This window comes from Mus pahari, chromosome 16 (genome assembly GCF_900095145.1).
Source record: "Mus pahari chromosome 16, PAHARI_EIJ_v1.1, whole genome shotgun sequence".
Classification (NCBI taxonomy): Eukaryota; Metazoa; Chordata; class Mammalia; order Rodentia; family Muridae; genus Mus; species Mus pahari.
In genome coordinates, this window is record NC_034605.1 from 24,769,905 (window position 1) to 24,789,098 (window position 19,194).

The window sequence follows — 19,194 nt, forward strand, 5'->3', positions numbered from 1 at the left end:
GAACATCTATAATTGCAACCATTTCCCCTGCATCTCTCAATCTTGAGGTAAGCCCTTTGAGAAAAAGCAGCAACNGTGGGAACTATAAGCCTTTCTTAGCTGTCATATTTTTAAAGTTCATTTACTGGCTTCATTCTCTACTATAAAAATTGAACAATCTGGTACAAGAAAAAGCCAGTTATTTTTTCTTTTGCTTTCTTCTTTCTTTCTCCTCCTCCTCCTCTTTCTCCTCCTCCTTCTTTTTTGCTAGTTTTCTTTTGAAATCACACCCCTTATTCTTAAACACAGGGCTATCTATCGTCTGCTTCACCTGAATCCTGTGCAATATGCTTTGTAACACATCAGTAAGCATGTTTCCTGAGTTCTGTGAGCTCTGAGCTCTGGGAGCAGTTAGTAAAAACTTCCGGCCACTGGGTCAGAAGCATAGGTAAAATAAAGTGGAACTTAGAACTGATGTTGAAAGTGGGAACCAGTCTTGTGTCTTGTATACAGAAGCCTCAGCAAATAGGAACCATCCATCTACACTGAATTAGAGAGCTGCAAACGGTGTTCAGAGAGGACACACACACACCATGGCCACCATCAGAAACTTATCCTTGGGCTAACTTCAAACTCCCAGAATCCTATCTTACCTGCGTCTCCCGTTTAGTTTACCACCAAGTCTATTAAGCACCTAATTATTTTCCACGTGTAAAGTTAATACTAGAATAAAAGAAGTTAGTTCCTACACATTAAAAAAAACCACAGGCTTCCCGATTCCTCGAATTCACCACAGGGTGAGTTTTCCTTCCTACTTTGTATTGGTCCATCCTTCCAATGTAAATTCCTACTGATAAATGATCTGCTCTGTACGTGCATAATCTTCCGTGGTTACCCTCAAATCTAATATACCACGGGAAAAATGAGCCACACAGGTGGCAACTGGGTGTGCACCGCTGGGTGCATGCACTCCGTTCTTCAGCTTCTATTGCAGATCACTGCACAGCCACTCCTGCTCCTGGCAGACCTCTACATAGACTCTAGAATCGCAGCACGTACCTGGTACCCAACAAAGACCGGCACACTTCTTGACGAATGTAATAGGTGTACCTGTGGTGCCTTAGCCAGGGCTCTAACGTGCCCAAATCTACGCTAAAACTATATACGCCAGCGTCCAGCAGCCAAGTCTGTCTATATGCTGCTTAAAAGCTTAGGGAACGTGTGCTAACGAGGATGTGAGGATGTGCCGAAGCTCAAGAAAAAAAGCCTGCGACCGGAGCCAAAAGGCCAGAGCGTCACAGCCTGGCCATACTTGCTGTTAGTCTCCGAGCCCGCGACAGTGAAGCTCGGCGGGAAGGGGTCCAGGGGGATGAAGGACAGGGGGCACTTCCTGCAGACGGAGCTGGCCACCGAGGGAGCACTTCCTGTAGACGGAGTAGGAGACTCAGTGGCAACTTCCGGCTGTCGCTGTGTTCCTTAGGAGCCTGGTGACAATCTCTGGTGAACCAACCGGTGGAGGCAGGTTTTTTAAACCCCCACCTCTCCTGGTAGTTTCGAAGAAAGCAAACAATCGCACATTTCCGTAAATCATTTCAACAACAACAAAAAACCCGTAGGATGTACCCGAGGGAGAGCTCTGGCTTGACATACTTACTGGGTTCGGTCCCCAGCACCACAAAAGAAAAATTTTCCTAGACTGTCATCCATAAAGACAAAGCCTTAACAGGGTTGACCTTAACAGGGTCTTGTGCGGACAGTCAGATGGGTAAATACCCAACAAAGCCCCAAGGTGAGTATACAGATTTTATATGCGTGCGAAACCCCAGGTAGCTTAAATTCAAGAGTTAACCATATTTACTTCCTATGTATTCCAATAGATCACATGACAACCTGGAGTCAGCTCTCTCTTGCTATGTGGGTCTCAAGGATTGAACTCAGGTGTGGTGGCAAACGCTCTTACTGGCAGATCCACCTCCACAGCCTTCCTATAAATGTCTTATAAATTCTCGGGACATTTGGGGAACGTTTTGTTCATTGAGAATAATAGTTTTTGAAGCACCTATGGAAATCAAATGTAAGTTTGCACTTTATTTATTGGGCTAAGACAGCATAGAATTATTTTTCCATAGCAGCTTAAAAATACTGTTCTGAGTGTTTATGAGCATCTACATGTGCATGTGGGTGCAGAGGCCAGAGGTCGATGCCAGAGGCTTTTCTCTATAACTCTTCAACCTTATTTCTTAGACAAGGTCTCTTACTGAATCTTGGGGCTCACTGATGCAGCTACATTGGCTGCCAGGAAGCTCCAGGGATCCCCCACCCCCAGGGGGATTATAGCTCTGTATACCATCGCTACCACTTTACATGGGTACTGGGAATCTGAGCTCACATGTCTGAGTCATAGGCATTTTACCAACTAAGACTCTCCCACTCCCATAAGCATAGCTTATAAACATCCCAGCAATGGTATTCCGTTGTATAGGGTACAATAATTTACTTAACTATTCTCAGTAATGCAGGTTTAGGTTATATTCTTTATTAAATAATGCTGTAGGAAACACCATTTAAAAATCTTTACTTTCTTTTTAAAGCTTTAATTTTATTCAAAAATTACTTAAAAACTTTAACACTTTTCAGACTGTTTACAATACTGTCAATATCACTATTTCCATAGAAAAGTACTCTCTTCACACTATCAATAATTATGTTTTTATGTTGCTTTAAATATATTTGTTGGGTAAATACTACACACACAAACTGATGAAGAGTAATGTGCATTTAAAATTTTGATAGTTCTCTAATTTTTAAGGGCCATGCTGTTTGGAAGTAAAAGGAGAAGCTAAGAGAAAGGCCAGAAAAGGAACGTCACTTTCACACAGTGATACATGATTAATCAATGCATAAAAGAATGTTCAACAGTAGAAATATAAAGCATGTTCCAAGACAGGTGTTTCTTCTGAGGTTTAGGAATTATGCGTGTTACAAATGCCTGTTACATGCACATTTTGGTATGGACATGAGTTAAACATCAAGGAGATTGATCACATGCTAACACTGTTATTTTGGTGGTGTTGAGGACCTAACCATGGTCCATGCCATCAGTTTTTAAGGCCATATGACTGCTGAAGTTGCAACTATCACATGCAAAGTGTGGGCAAAAGGTCAAAAAGAGGTTCTTCTCAGTTCAGCCAGTCTCTTGGTGCAGCTTTCCCCAATTTCGTTTACAGTGTATCTTAGGCCAAAATCTTGACAGAGGAAGAGGGCCTTATTTTGTGCAGAGCTGAGTTTGGTTAAAAGGGGATGAAACGGAAGATTAATGTCAGAATTGCGCCTAGAAGAACTTGGCCTGTTCCCTCCTTAGACGTGACTGGCAGCAAGCTGATGGTTTACCATGAATCTGTCTTGGACTGACTCTATCTTTTTCTATCGGACAAGAAAAATAAGCATTTCTACGTTGCTATTTATTTGTAAGCCAAGTGTAGGGAAACCAAGTTGTAATCACTACAAGGGTCCTCTTATCTTCCCAAAGCGGCATAACTTAAGAAGCCCCTTTCCTGCGAAGTACACCCTGTGCAACTACCAACCAGAAGCTATGTTTAGCAGTCAGGTGTGGGGCTTGGGAAGACTCCAAGCTTACTGCTTTTCATCAGGATCGAGACAGTCAATATGACCTGATGGCCACAATCTCTCCAAGCTGATTTGACTTGAATGCTCACAATGGTTTCAAAATAAGTATCATTTAAATTTGCATCATTGGTATCAAAGGGAAAAAAAAAAACCATTTTCCCCCATGGGACATTCATTAAAAAAAGGTGTCCTTCAAGCAGTCACTGTACTGGCACTGTTGCTGCCCAGTAAGAAAGTCGCTGCTTAGAATAATTCAACACAGTTCACTCAAATGACTCAAAGTCTCTTGCATAGTTTAGGTAAAACTTTGATTTATAATTTGAAACACTGTGATACTGTGGTTAAAATGGGTAGGAAATGTAAAATGACATGAGCTAATCCTAAGGGTAGGTTATATAGTTAAACAGCAAAAGCTTTCAGAAATGCATTCATTGATGGTACAAGGGTAAAGTGGATATGAAGCCAGTGTTGTGTGTGTGTGTGTGTGTGTACCCAATAAGAAAAATGTTCAGTTAACCTATGTTAGACCCTTGAGAATGTGTATTTCTAAGCATTATTAGATTTATTTTGGGCTTAAAAATATTTTACCAGTTGTGTGTATGTGTCCAACAGTTTCTGTGGACCACTGTGTACAGAAGCCTGAGAAGGCCAGATCCCTGGAACTGGAACTGTGAGATGCTGTGCTATGGAGGTGCTTGGAACTGAAAATGGATGGGTCCTCTGCAAGAGCAGATATGTTAACTGCTAACTCTAGCTCCTTAGGATTTGTCTTTTCATATGTATGATGTTTGCGGGTATGGCTCTACATGTGTATGGATACATGTGCACTTAGATTATCATCAGGAGTCTTCCTCAATAACTCCACCAACTGCTCTCCAAACTCTCTCCCCTGAGTCCAAAGTTTGCCGATATAGCTAGTCTGGCTAGCCAGCTTGCTCTAAAGATCCCATTTTTGTCACCTGAGGGGTGGGACCACAGGCCACAGGCTGGCCACCATACTCATTTGACTTTACATGGGTGTTGGGGATCCAAAACAGTCCTTCCACTTGCATAGCAACTTGATTAAACCACTGAGTCATCTCCCCAACCCTCATTAATTTTATGTTTTAGGAGCCTGTTGCTACAGCACTTACAAAAATATCAGCTTTATCTTGTTCGGTATAAATCTATAGGCACTTGACTTGCTGATTTAAAACACTTCATTCACACATAAAGCTAATATTTAAGAGATAAATAATCATGTATTATCACATCGAAAGCTCTGAGAAGTTCTGTAGTGAATACTTGTTTAACTCTGATTCTGCTATTCTGGTAAATTATTGAAGTCTAATTATGGCTTTAAGTAAAGCCAAGAGAGGGACACAACGGAGGCAAATGGCTTCCAAGAATACTGAAGCCGTGATGAGTTCTTTCAAAAGGCGCTGTTTGCTTATCAATGTAACATTTCGATGTTTCAAATAGAGAACCTCATCAAGCCAGTTTGCTTTTATGGTGATGTCTCTGATGCTGAAAGAGACCAGACTTCTGCCTGAAGGCTTCATTGCATTCACTGCACTTGTAGGGTTTTTCTTCATTGTGGATTCTGACATGCTGATCTAAATGTGAATTTAGGCGGAAAGCTTTCTGACACACGTTACATTTGAAAGGTTTTTCTCCAGTGTGAATCCTATGATGTCGAATAAGGTCGGAGGTCAAGCTGAAGGCTTTTCCACACTCATTACAGTGATGTCTTTTGGAACGACCATGGACTCTCTGATGATGGGTGAGGAGGAGGGCCCGACTAAAGGTTTTCCCACACTCCTTGCATTCTCGGGGCTCATCCTGACTGTGAATTTTTTGGTGTCGATTAAGATGAGAGCTTCGCCTGAAGTTCTTTCCACAGTGGATACACAGATAGGGTTTTTCTCCAGTATGGATCCTGAGATGCTCCAAAAGACCTGCGTTCTGGCTAAAGACTTTTCCACACTCTTTACACTGGTAAGGCTTCTCACCAAGATGGATTTTCTGATGTCTGATGAGGTGTGAACTTCTCTGAAAGACTTTCCCACACTCTTGGCAGGGATGACCTTTCTCTTTAGAGATTTCCTGATGGTCAGTAGCAACAGAACTCTGATATACTACAGATTCACAGGATCTTTCTCCTGTATGTGCCCTGTCATGTTCGATCAGGCCTGAGTTCTGAACAAGTCTCTCCTTAGTTTCCAAGCATTGGCTGTTAGTGTTTTCCTTGGGCATGGCTGGATTCTTTTTCAAGCTCAGGTCCTCACACTGGGCCTCAATGGGTTCAGACATGGTAACAGATGATTCCACTCTTCCACAAGAGCCTGTCCCTGCAATGAGCTTCCCATTCTCACTCCTTGTCTCTTTACCTGAAACATTAAATATATATATATATATCACTAATTATTTTATTTTTGGTGTTCAGGAAAAGGAATCTGTAAATAGGAGGAGATACTTAAATAAAGCCATGTGTATAAATTAAAAAAAATGTTATGTGTGTTTTATTTGCATGTATTCATGTACACAACATGCATGTAGTGCCAAGGAAACCATGAGAGGTTGTCCAGTTCCTGGAAACTGGAGTTACAGAATGTTGTGAGCTGCAATGTGTGTGCTGGGAAATGAAACCAGGTCCTTTGTAAAAGTTTTCTTAAGAGATGAGATTGCTTCAATCCCCACGAAGTAAAAAAAAACAACAAAATTTTGCTTATGATTATTTAATATATATCACTATATATATATATATGTATATATGTACATATATATGTACGTATATATGTACATATATATGTACATATATATGTACACTATATACATATATATGTATATATATGTATACACACACACACACATATATATATATATATATAGTGATTTACGAGAAACTGTAGTTTTGTTTGTTTGTTTGAGGTTAAGTTTTTACTACGCAGAATAACCTGGCCTAACCTAATCCTCTCCTCTCAGCTCCCATAATTACAGTGCCAGCACATCCAGCTTGACATCTGAGGAAGTGTTAACCATATTGGCTTTGGGGAAGGGCAGGGGTTGTGGTGGGAGGTAATTTATTTTAAATGTTCTATATTTTATTATGTGACATACATTACACACACAGAAGCTACTAAGCATGACTGCATATTCTTGATCATGATTTGTCACCTGGGAAACAAAAAGCATCATAAATCAGGTCACCTGAGGACCATCAAGTTTAACAGGGAAGGTACTTTGACAAATGAAGAAGGGTTGGCATGGTGCCAATTTTATCACTACGTAGTATGTAATCTTGGAAAAACTGTTTAAGTTCTTATCAATAAATCAACAGTACCAGGACCTTAAGACCTTGAGAATAATGCATTCACAAAAACACCATGCTGAAATATGATGTGTTTCCCTCAGAGGGGAACTGCAGGCTTCTTCTATTCAAATGTTGCAAATTTTTCTAACACTGAACAAGAAAGATGACAGCAGAAGAAGTAAGAATACTTAGTTAGTAGTAGGTACTGTTTACTCAGGGTTAGAACCTATAACAGATTCAGGGCACAAAACAAAACTTGGCTCTTTAACTATGGAAAGAGAGAAGCCAGAAACTGGACGTTAACTTCCCATGAGTAAACAGGCGAGGACACTGACCCAGACAGTGAGAGAGTGGGGAGCCTGGAGCAGGGAATAGGATGAATGAGGCAGAAGGGAGCCAGAAGAGAGAAACAGGAAGGGGAAATGGAAATGAACAGGCCAACAGAGTGCCTGTGGGTGGGAGGCGCAGCACAATTCAGTATTGCCTGAGGGGAGTGGCTGCTGTCTCTCTCTGTTCCTCTTCCCAATGTGGCCACAGTCCTTCATGTGAAAAAATAGAATAGCATTCCCCAGTTCACTAAGGGACCTAAGCAAGGGGAGACATCAGTATTTAAGTGACAGAGAAGACTACAATGTAACTTAGTGAAAGTATCAAAGACACTGGAGAGTTCAAGGCCAGCTGATCTACATAGTTGTAGTTGAGATCAGCCAGAGCTACACAGGAAGACCCTGTGTCAAAAAACAAAGAAGGGGAGGGAGGAAGGGAGGGAGAGACAGAGACTAAAAGTAAGAAATAGATCAGTAACAAACCAGAGCCAAAGAAACTGATTAACTCCCCCACCCCCAGCACTGCCATTCACAGTGACTTGAAGATGGGAAAGGGAATAAGGAAACTGCCTAAGATTCTTTGCCTCAGGGAAGAGCAACAGGTAGGCTCAGCTCCACTTCTCCTTGGTGTGCTATTCATTCAAATTGTTTGGAGTTATAGATCTTTTAAATCCTGACTGTGTTACTAAGTTTATTGTATATACAAAAAAAAACAAACAAACAAAACAGCAACAACAAAACAAAAACAAAAACAAAAACCTGCACTGACTAGAGAGGTTACAGTTTAGATTATGTATACAAATTAAGGCACAACAGACCTGATAGAAACAAATACCCAAAGGCTAAGAGTGCCAAGGCAGAGGCACTGCATGGCCTACTGTCATTCAAATTGGTTCTTACCTCTCTCCTCAGGCTTCTGAAGCACATACCCAGGCTGCTCCCGTGTCTCCCTGCGAGGGGCTGGCCCGCCACCCAGCACCGTCGGTGTCTCCCTGTGAGGGGCTGGCCCGCCACCCAGCACCGTCGGTCTGCTTCTTTGGGCTGAGTCCTAGAGATAAGTACAGATAATTAGGAAACTGGTTTACAAAGAACCACTTCAATGTCAGAAAAGAGAACAAAGAAACCTTGAAAGAGGCTAAGAAGAGGCAGAACTGAGAGCCTCCACACACTTCAGCCTCACAGGGGATGGCAAGGGTGAGGCGAGGCCCACACTGACCAGCAGTGAGCAGTGCCCCGCCCACTGCCGTGCTCATGTTCACCTATGTGACCTGGGGGCTCACTTCTTACTTTCCTGCAAATGGGCACCTGCACCCCTTACCTTCTGCTCTCCTGCTTTTCCACGGTCCAGCTGCAAATCTTCCAGTATTCCCACCAGTTCCTCCCCAGTCTCTGGGTGGTGCTCGAGCACCTGGACCTGCAGATCTCTTGGCAGGATGGTCAGGAACTGCTCCAGTACCAGCAGCTCCAGGATCTGCTCCTTGCTGTGGGTCTCAGGCCGCAGCCACTGTCTGCAGAGCTCCCTGAGTCGGCGTAAAACCTCTCGAGGTCCAGTGCTTTCCTCATAGCGCAGCTGCCTGAACTGTTTGCACAATGGCTCCTGCCCAACGCCTTTTCTGTCCCCTTGAACTTTGAATCCCTGTTCCCAAGCACAGTAGTTTTAACAGTGGCTTAAAGCACAGACTTGGATCTACAACTATATCTCCTTAACTACCTTAAACTTTAAAGTCAGATTTCTACTCAACTCTGCACATATATCCTAATCATTCAAGAAATGTCTCTCTGACAACTGGCAAACAAAGCTTGGTAGTCCCTAATTTCCCTAGCCTTGCTAGTAGCCCCACCCCTCTTTTCTTTTTTTCTTTTGAGACAGGCTCTTACTATGTGGCTCTAACTGGCCTGGAATTTGTTATCTACATACCAAATATACCAGGCTGGCCTCACAGAGATCTACCTGTTACTGAGTGCTGGGATTAAAGTCCTATACCACTACACATAGCTTCTAGTCCCCCTTTAAGGTTAATGTCACAAAGATAAGAATAAGTTATTTTCAAGACCCCAAGAACTCTGCAGACAGATCACCCATGATGGGATCCACTGACCAGCAGTAATGACTTTGCTGGAGGGATCAGGACTTTACCGAACTAGCATGAAATAATGACTGACCAGTTTGTCCAAGACAGATTGACGAGGACTGCTATCTTCTCCCCTTCATCTCGGCTCTTGTCCTCTCCCTCATTTAATTCTGAGTCAGGGCACTGAAGACAGGGCTAAGGACACTGCCTTCCTGTTTCTTCCCAATATGGACTTGCTAAGTAACTGATTCTTATCTTGCTTCACTACCACACATCTCTCTCACTGAACTGAGTGACAAGTCACTAAATTTAGTCTGCTAGGATCCCCCCCCAAGGCCAGACCTCTGACACCATGAACAACAGTGATTCTCTCATTACCTGAAGCTCCTCCTTCAGATTCAGGGGAGCCAGAGAGTATGCACGCTTGCTAGGGTGAATCTGGGAAGAGGTATGTGTGGGAACAGAATATCATCAGAACATGTTGTTGAAAACTCTCAAAGAAGTTAAAAAGAAAAAAAAAGGAAAGATGATGAACACGCACTCACCAAGGCCAGTGCCATCCCTTGCTTCAGGCCCTCTGTTTTGGAGGCTTTTCTCTTGACTGTATCCTGAGAGATACTCCTAAAAACACAAGTCACAGCAACAGCCAGGCTTAGTAGTGACAACAGCAACAAGTGATCTTCCCTGAGGGTCGTTTCCTTCTACTCATTTGTGTTCTCCAAAGCAGCTACTCCTAAGAATATATAAGCAAAGTGAGAAAACTTTTACAGGTTGCCACCCAAACTAGAAACTGGAATAGATTTGAAAATCTGCCATTTTAAAACTCTCAAATGATTCAGGTGAGAGGCACGAATGAATGCTAAACCCACTGGGTGAGGAGAGGGAAGAACAGAACATTCTCAGTGTTAGCCGCCCCACTGTGTATCAGTAAAAAGAAGAGAAAGGTACCTGGCAGTCGCGAATGTAACCAATGACCAAGTGTAGCAGCACCAATAGGAAGGCACCAACACCAAGTACCCTATTACCTATGGAACACTTTTTAATAAATATTATTTATTATGAATTTACTGAGGAAACTTTCTGAGAAATCCAGAACTCAGACTATCTATGACAGGCATGAATCCAATTTCCCCAAAGCAAAAAAGCAGATGTATGTTAGGAGGTTATTGTTCTAGATTAAGGAGACACAGCTAAGTGAACCACTTGAAATCCAATGTTTGCATTAAAAACAAAACACCAAAGATTTAAAGCAGATGGGGTCCTTCAGGTCTATATCACAACATTCCAGAGGCTGAGCCAGGAAGCTTATAACCTAATAATTACATATAAAAGCTATTACTATTACTAGTATCTGTTTGTTTGTGACGTGGTTTTGCTGTGTTGCTCAATGAAGCCTCATATATGTGAGCTGAAACAACGCTCCCACTCATACCTCTCAAGTAGCAAGGATGTGAGAGGCTCAGAGCAGCATGACATTGAGAAAGTCCAAGGAAGTGATGTTTGTTGGTCAGAAAATATCAGGTTAGTACTGTGATGGTTAGCTTATAAGTCACTTATAGTCTGAGACATGGGTGAAAATTATTTGGTTAAAGTGATTTTGGATTTAATATTAAGCTAACAGACTGTAGACAGAGTAAAACGGACTATCCTTCACAAAGTAGCAGCCGTTGCCAGATCAACAGAAGGTCTGAGAACAAAAGGACACATCCTCTCACAGATAAGAACAAAACTTCCTCCGGAGCAGCTTCAAGTCAGACACGAAGGTTCTAGGATTCCCTTCAGCTCTGAACCGAGGATTCAGTTCTGGATCCTAAGTCTTTTCCCTTCAGACTTAAACTAAATAACCAGCTTTTGTGGGTCACAGGTCTTTGACTTGCACTACAGTGAAATTATTTGTTGTTTTGTTTTTAGCTTGCTAATTCTCCCTGAAGATCTTAGGACTTGATAATCATGAGGCAATCCTTGTAATAAATCTTTGACATGTTTCCTATTCTTTTTAAAATTATCGTTTATTAATTATGTACAACAATGGATTTCATCATGACACGTCACACATATATTTTGATCAGTTGCCCCCACAATGGTTCTCTTCTCAAACAATCTTCTTTCAACTGTCATGTTTTTATTTTAATAAATCTTTTTAGACATCTGTTGAACAAAATCAATATTAAAAAAATCGATCCTATCTCTTTAAATATACTAATAGAAGGGCCGAGGAGATGGCTCTGTGGCTAAGAAAATAGTCTGCTCTTTCAGAGAATCCAAGCGAGGTTCCCTGAAGCCCTGCTGGGCGGCTCACACCACCAGTAACTGCAGCACCAGGAGATCTGAGTACCTTTCTGGCTTCCAAGGACAACTGTACTGGAGTGCACGTACCTGGGCATACATAAATAATTTAAGAAACAAATCTCTCTTTAAAGGCAATAAGAATTCTGATAACAGGTATAACACATAAATTGGTGGTGACTCAGCTCTACAATGTGATTAAATATATATACATATACACTGCAGTTTACCCTGTCTTTGGAAGGAATGCCAGTGACCCTGACATTTAAGGCAGAAGGCTGAGCATTGTCTTCCCCTTCTTTCATACTGTATGTATATAATTGATCAAGTTCCTTTCAAAACTGTGTATGGACGTTTTGCCTGCATATATATCTGTGTATCACATGTGCCTGAAGAAAGCCAGAAGAAGGTGTAGATCTCTTGAATTTGGAGTTACCGTGGTTGAACTGCCACGTGGGTGTTGGGATTTGAATCTGAGTCCTCTAGAAGACCCGGAAGTGCTCTTAGCTACGGAGCCATCTCTCCAGCAACCATGAGTTCTTGTGATTCTCCGGCTTCCTATCCCCGTTTACCCTTCTTGTATTTTCATGATGGCATGCTCTCTTACTCAGACCACTTCAACTCAGCGGTTCTCAATCTGTGGGTCGTGACCCCCTCAGCAAAGCTCACTCTCCAAAAATATTTAGATTACAATTCATAACAGCAGCAAAATTACAGGTATAGAGTAGCAATGAAAAGAATTCTGTGGTTGGAGATGACAAGAAGAGGAACTGTATTAAAGGGGTGCAGCATTAGGAAGGTTGAGGGCTACTGCTTTAAAAGCTGGTCTTCCTGACACTGACAACTTCCCACACTGCACCTGACATCTTCCTAAGGGGGAAATGAAGCCTGTTGCACACAATGAGTTGCCATCACCAGCAAGATCAAGTTGAACACATTTAAATTTTTTTTTTTTTTTTTTTGGTTTTTCAAGACAGGGTTTCTCTGTATAGTCTTGGCTGTCCTGGAACTCACTCTGTAGACCAGGCTGGCCTCAAACTCAGAAATTCGCCTGCCTCTGCCTCCCCAGTGCTGGGATTAAAGGTGTGCACCACCACCGCCGGGCTGAACACATTTAATATGGTCTAAATTTTCCTTATGCTTTTACGACCAAACTTGCGATACCACTGTTGTTCGTTCTTGGTTCCTTATATATCCCACTCTTACAGGGAAAACCCTTTAACCTTTTTCTTCTTATTGATTAGGCACAGCTCATGTCACAATCAACAAGCCAACAGAGCTGTTCCACCTGTGCTTCCCTTGCTTATTCAATCTCCACAGACACCTAAGAACTTCCTTCAACCTCACACTACAGATGAAACTTGGAGACTTGAAGAATTTATCATTTTACACAGGTTTCCAAGCTGATCTTCAGTTTTTTTGGTTTTGTTACCCCCCCCGCCCCCGCCACACACACACAGGGTTTCTCTGTGTAGCTCTGTTAGTCCGGCAATTTGTTCTGTAGATCAGGCAGGCCTTGAACTCAGAGATCTGCCTGCCTCTGCCTCCCGAACGCTGGGACTGAAGGCATGCACCACCAACAGTGGACTGAACTTACCTTTGATACTTTTTTTTTTAAAAATCTGCAGACCCAGAACTGTGAATTTATTTTTTTCCTTCTCTCTTGTGTGTGTGCATCTGATCCAGAAGCAAAAGCTGTGGGATCCACCTAGCCACAACTACCACAACAGTCAGTCTTCACTTCCTGCCAGATTTCCTGCCAGTTTTCCTTTTTCCCAAGGCTCTCGCTCCATAGCCCACAATGGGCAATTCTCCCACGTGCTAGGATTATAGAAATTAGTCACTATGCTCAGATGCAGGTTTTTAATTGCACCCAACTTTGATTTGCAACCCATTCTTGATTTCATTTCTGCTCATCCTCTAATCTATCCACATTATGGGTGTCCAATTACAAGACCTGTCTGAGTATGTCTTTCTATCACCCCAAGACCAAGTTCCTCACACAACCAAATGCCCACTTTGTCCACATACTTAACCTTTGTGGCAAACTTATTCACTGCGCTCGAAATACCCTGGTGCCCTTGTTAATCCCTAAATAAGACAGACAAGCTCCAGCTTTAGGGCTTCTGTATTCGCTCTTCTCTCACGTATACCTTGTAAAGCCGCCTATGTCTACCCATCTACTTCGGATTATCTACTCAAATATTATACTTACTTACAGTGGTAGCTACTTAACTACTTAAACATGCAGAAGCCATGTGTGGCAGCGCCAGCTTATGAGCTCAGAGCCAGGAGATGGAAGGATAAACAGGAGTTCAAATCAAGAGTATACGCCGCCAAATGATGAGGCCAACACAGGCTTCACGAAACGCTCTCAAAAACAAACAAACAACAACAACAACAACAACAAAAAAAAAGGAAAAAAAAAACCCTCACAACGAAATAAAGCAACAGAACCCAGGAGTGCTGGCAATCCCAGCATCAGAATGCTGAAGCAGGAGACATCCTGGAGTTTGCGGTCAGCTTGAGCTACACAGTGTGTTCCAGAATAATCCTGCGCAACAGCAGGAAACCGCCTCACCAACTACGTCCTGGGCTCCCACCCTCTCGCATGCCCCGCAGCATCCGTCACGCACCAGCTTCTGGTCCTCCCAGCTCCGAGGTGTGGAGAGTTTCTGTGTATCAGCCAGACCCGCCGCTCGAGAGTCCCAAGTTTGCCGTTCTCTCTCCGCTGGAACCCGATCACCTATGTCCCCCTCGCCCTGGTCGCAGGGTCAGTCACACGTCTCTCAAAATCTACGTTCCAGCCCAGTAGTTTCCGGCTCCGCTCTAGGACGACGGGAGGACCAGGACTCAACTCGGTGGTGTCCTGTCTGGGTCTGAGTTGAAACATTTCACCTACACAAATCAGACCATTTCATTTGGCTGTTTTCACACAGACACTTCATCTCTATCACTAGAATAACAAAGCTCGGGCTGTAATCACAGCCACCAACAAACAGACACAGGAATTGAATCTTTAGGTTGGGCTTTAGGCAAAAGCTGGCATGATCTTGTAGGTTGGATTCTAGAGAACCAAAGTTAATTATTAGTGCTCAGGTTTATTCTTCATTCCCCACCCTTTTGCCACCAAGTTCCAAAGACTCCCATTTGTGCCTTCTTTATTTTGTTGCCTGAGTGTAGGGTTTAGAATTTAGAATTCAATGATCTTTGAAGAGAAGAGGGGTAAAGATGTGCCGATTTTCTTTCTAAAGTGTGAGTGTTATTGTTGTTGCTGCTGAAAAGAAAGTGGGAAAAAAAAGTGAAGTTCACTTTGTTACTTTATGCTTATCTTGTTTGACTTTGAACGGAGGCACCCAACAGAACTTAGAGGCACCCAACAGAACTTAGTCTCGTTAATGTCTAGTAGTATCAGTTACGTGCTTTGCAGTCTATTAAGCCAGTGGTGTGTAAAGTTAAAACAAACATGTCAGAACAAACATGGCTTTAAGATGTTTTGTGTGCAGATTAACTCAGAGCAAACAAGTCATCTGTTTAAGTCCTTCCTATGGTGTCGAACACAAAGTCCGCAACCATTCTTCCCTCCCCTATAATCCCCCTTGTTAGCCATTCACTTTAGTTTGAGGTTCATCTCCAATCATTTGAGTGAGAACTCACATTAGGACTCCACCCTTTTCATGTTGACTGAAAAGACTTTTGCAAGCCCCAAATTCCCATGGTAGGAGCAGATGTCAAATCTCCTTTTAAAGGTTCAAAACCCATAACTATTTCTGGGTCAATTCAAAATTTCATAAAGGGGCTTAGCCATGGAGTCAAAAATTGGGATCAAATTCTACAGTAGCCTGCCATACCCAGGAATGTGTTAAATTGCCTGAGAATTGCAAATTTTTGTTCCCCGTTTGTCTAATTGTCAGTCACTGCTTTCCAGGCAGACACTCCTCTTTCCAGGCTAGAGGAGGAAATCCAGTAATTCCTCAGCCTGCTGACAGATTTGGGCCCTGCAGGTTAACAGTCCTGGTAAATGGTTTAAAGTCTCCTACTTCCCAGTTACCTGCAAGTCTTTGACATCCTACTGCAACATGTCACCTTTCAATAGTTGGGCTTTTAAATCTTAACCCAGAGAGATGGTCCAGATGTTAAGAGCCCTTGCTGCTCTTCTAGAGAACCCAGTTCACAACAGTTAGGCTCTCAGCTTATAACAGCCTTCAACTTTAGCTATAGGGCATCCAGGGGTTCTTCTGACCGTCTCCTGCAGCAGCAGCAGCAGCACACACGCACACGCACACGCTTGCACGCGCGTACACACACACAGACACAGACACAGACACAGAGACACATACTTTAGAAAGAAAATTGGCACATCTTGGTCCTTCTTCTCTTCAAAGATCATTGAATTCTAAATTCTAAGCCCCATCCTCAGGCCATCCAACCCTCCGAAGTCCTCGCATCTATACGATTTAGAGTTGTAAACCGTTAAGTCTGATTCCAGCCATTCAAAGGTGAAAAGGATCCTCCAAGTCTAGTAATAAAAAACCCAAGGAATTCCAAGGAATGTGGTTCATCAGACTGTACTGGCTGAGAAGAGCAGAGTGTACGACTAGCGAAATATCAAGATTTGCCTGCAGGTCTTATATAAATGCATGTATGAGACTGGGGCTTCTGTATTAGTAATATTATTGACAATACATGAGTATATTACTGATAAGTCCTATTTCAGAAAATAACTCATAGAATTGTTCAGATACAACTCATAGAATTGTTTCAAGAATTTGCATGGTCGTTATTGGGTTTTTGTTGTACTGTCTGAGCTATGTGCAGTCCTAGATTTGGGATCCCATTCTAAGGCCATTGAGGATACACCTCCAATATCTTTCTAGTTGTTGAAGCCCAAGCAGATTTGAACTTCAGTTGCCTTCGAGTCTGGTGGCTAGAGAAAGGGTTCTGGTACCCAGTTTCCTCCTCTGGTTTTACCGTTTCAAGCCTGGAGAAGAAAATAGGCAGGGTCTGAGCCCCTGCCCGGTTGGGTAAAATGTAACAGAAATGGAGCTTAGGAATCAGCTTTCCTTGTGGGATCATCCCAGTAAGATGGCCCTGTGTCTTTCTAACTCAGGATATCAAAGGTAGAAAGGGGAGTGTGGACCAAGTAATACCCCAGTTGGCTGTTCATCTTGTATTATACCTGGAGGGATAATTTAAATTTTTTACTTTATTTAATGTGTGTTTTATACAAGTGTTTCTTTATGTGTGTGTGCACATGTGAGCCGCAGCATGCAAATGGAGGTCAGAGGACAACTTCCAGAGTCTTTTACCTCTTTCCACTACTCGAAGATTCAACTTGGAATCAGTGTGGAGATGTTGCACCTTGATACTAAGGTTGTAGTCCACCAAGTTCAAACAGCTTTCCTGGGCTCAGTGAGAAATGGAGGGCTCCCTTTTCTTAGGGAAGGGGTGGTGGTGGGAGGGCTGGCTTCTCTTCTCTGTCTGAACTGGGGAGCCCGATCCCCAATCTTCTACCCAAGGAATGCCACATATTCCTTGGATAAATTCCAGCTTCAACTTCTTCCCTCCAGATAAGAACCTGCTCTGCAAGGGCCTGGGATTCCTGGAATGCCTCTCTGTGCTATTGAGGCAGGCAGTCCCAGCGTTAGCTTTCTGTCTAAGCTCCGCCCCCACAGTTACCTGGCAACAGCTGCGTATGCTCCACCCCACAGTTACCTGGCAACAGCCAGATAGACCTGACTATAGAAGGGGCTGCTTGCTCTTTCCCCTCTTGATCTCTTGTTCTCTTCCTCTCTTGGGCTCTTCCCTTTTTGCTTCCTGTCCCCTCATCCTTTCCCCGTCCCTTTCTTTTATCTTTAGAGCTCATTGTGCAATGTTGTCTGAACACCCCTAGGGGGAAAGTTGAACTCAGAACCGCAGGGAAAAATTCTCAAAAAAGCTAAAAATCTCCCAGGTACTAACCCATACTGCCAATCACACCACCACACTACAGTAATGTTTTCTGTTCTTCTCTCTACTTGTATAACACAGCCACATTTTAGTCACCTGTCTGTGTCTCTGTGTCTGTCTCTCCCTCTCTGTCTCCCCCACTCTTCCCGCCTTCTCTCTCTATGTATGTGTGTACATATTGTGAAAAGAGGTCAGCCTCAGATGTTGTTCCACAGGACCTGTTCACCTTTTTCTTAGAAAATTGGTCTGTAATTGTTTCTAGGGATCTGCCTTCTTAGTGCAGGGATTCAAAGGTTCACCACCATTGTCTGGATTTATGCCACCGTTAGGGTTGAATTTACATCCGCATGCTTAGGCAGCAAGTAGTTCAACTAAACTGTTTTCCCTAGCCCCCATTTCTCTGAATTTTGAAAAACTATTTTAGTAAACCAGTATGCATTTCTGACCAAAAGAGGGAGTAGTAAATAAGAGTTGGGGGACACTTTCTGTATAAAGCAAAAATGGATACATTTTCAACCCAAACTTAATGGTGTATTAAAAGCAAGCAGCTTCATAAAAATCCAGCTGAACCACCAACCAAAGAGTACACATGGTGGGACTCATGGCTCCAGCTACATATTCAGTAGAGGATGGCCTAGTTGGTCATCAATGGGAGGAGAGACCCTTGGTCCTGTGAAGTCTCAATGCCCCAGTATAGGGGAATTCCAGGGCCAGGAAGTAGGAGTGGGTGGGCTGGAGGGAGGAGGGGGTAAAGGGAGGGGGTTTTCGGAGGGAGACCAGAAAAGGGGATAAATGTAAATAAAGAAAATATCTAATAAAAGAAAAAAGAAAAATATCTAGCTGAAATTTTTAGACTACACAGGGGGTTTGTATTTTGTTCTCCAAAGACTCACATTTTGAAAGCTTTATATCCAGCCTGCATTGCTGTTGGATTGTGTTAACACCTCTGTAACTCCTTCCATGGGTATTTTGTTCCCCATTCTAAGAAGAGACGAAATATCCACACTTTGGTCTTCCTTCTTCTTGAGTTTCATGTGTTTTGCAAATTGTATCTTGGATATTCTAAGTTTCTGGGCTAATGACCGATTATATGGTCAGTTTAGGAAAGGGTATCATGAGGTGCTGATAAGAAGGTATATCCTTTTGTTTTAAGATAAAATGTTCTGTAGATATCTGTAAATACATTTGTTTCATAACTTCTGTTAGTTTCAGTGTGTCTCTGTTTAGTATCTGGTTCCAGGATCTGTCCATTGATAAGATAATAGACTCCCACTATTATTGTGTGAGGTGCAATGTGTGCTTTGAACTTTACTATAGTTTCTTTAATGAATGTGGATGCCCTTGCATTTGGAGCATAGATATTNAGAATTGAGAGTTCATCTTGGAAGATTTTACCTTTGATGAGTATGAAGTGCCCCTCCTTGTCTTTTTTGATAACTTTGGGTTGAAAGTCGATTTTATTCGATATTAGAATGGCTACTCCAGCTTGTTCCTTCAGACCATTTGCTTGGAAAATTGTTTTCCAGACTTTTACTCTGAGGTAGTGTCTGTCTTTGTCCCTGAGGTGGGTTTCCTGTATGCAGTAAAATGTTGGGTCCTGTTTATGTAGCCAGTCTGTTAGTCTATGTCTTTTTATTGGGGAATTGAGTCCATTGGTATTAAG

The 19,194-nt window shown here is 42.6% G+C and overlaps 1 protein-coding gene across 1 annotated transcript; it reads right to left on the minus strand.

Annotated features, from left to right (window-relative positions):
* Nucleotides 1–2,609: 2,609 nt before the first annotated feature.
* Nucleotides 2,610–14,372, minus strand: Zscan26 (zinc finger and SCAN domain containing 26). The gene is made up of 6 exons (XM_021215944.2): nt 14,219–14,372; nt 9,842–9,917; nt 9,675–9,734; nt 8,543–8,860; nt 8,125–8,272; nt 2,610–5,975 (listed from the first exon to the last, which is right to left on the minus strand). Exons 2-6 carry the CDS (start codon nt 9,854–9,856, stop codon nt 5,077–5,079), a joined length of 1,440 nt encoding a protein of 479 aa, XP_021071603.1. The 5' UTR covers nt 9,857–9,917; nt 14,219–14,372; the 3' UTR covers nt 2,610–5,076.
* Nucleotides 14,373–19,194: the final 4,822 nt, after the last annotated feature.

Coding starts and splice junctions, on each gene's coding strand:
- Zscan26 (XM_021215944.2), bottom strand. Junction 8,861..9,674: donor ATCTGAAGGAGGAGCTTCAG/GTAATGAGAGAA, acceptor GCTTGGGAACAG/GGATTCAAAGTTCAAGGGGA. Junction 8,273..8,542: donor GAAAAGCAGGAGAGCAGAAG/GTAAGGGGTGCA, acceptor ACTTATCTCTAG/GACTCAGCCCAAAGAAGCAG.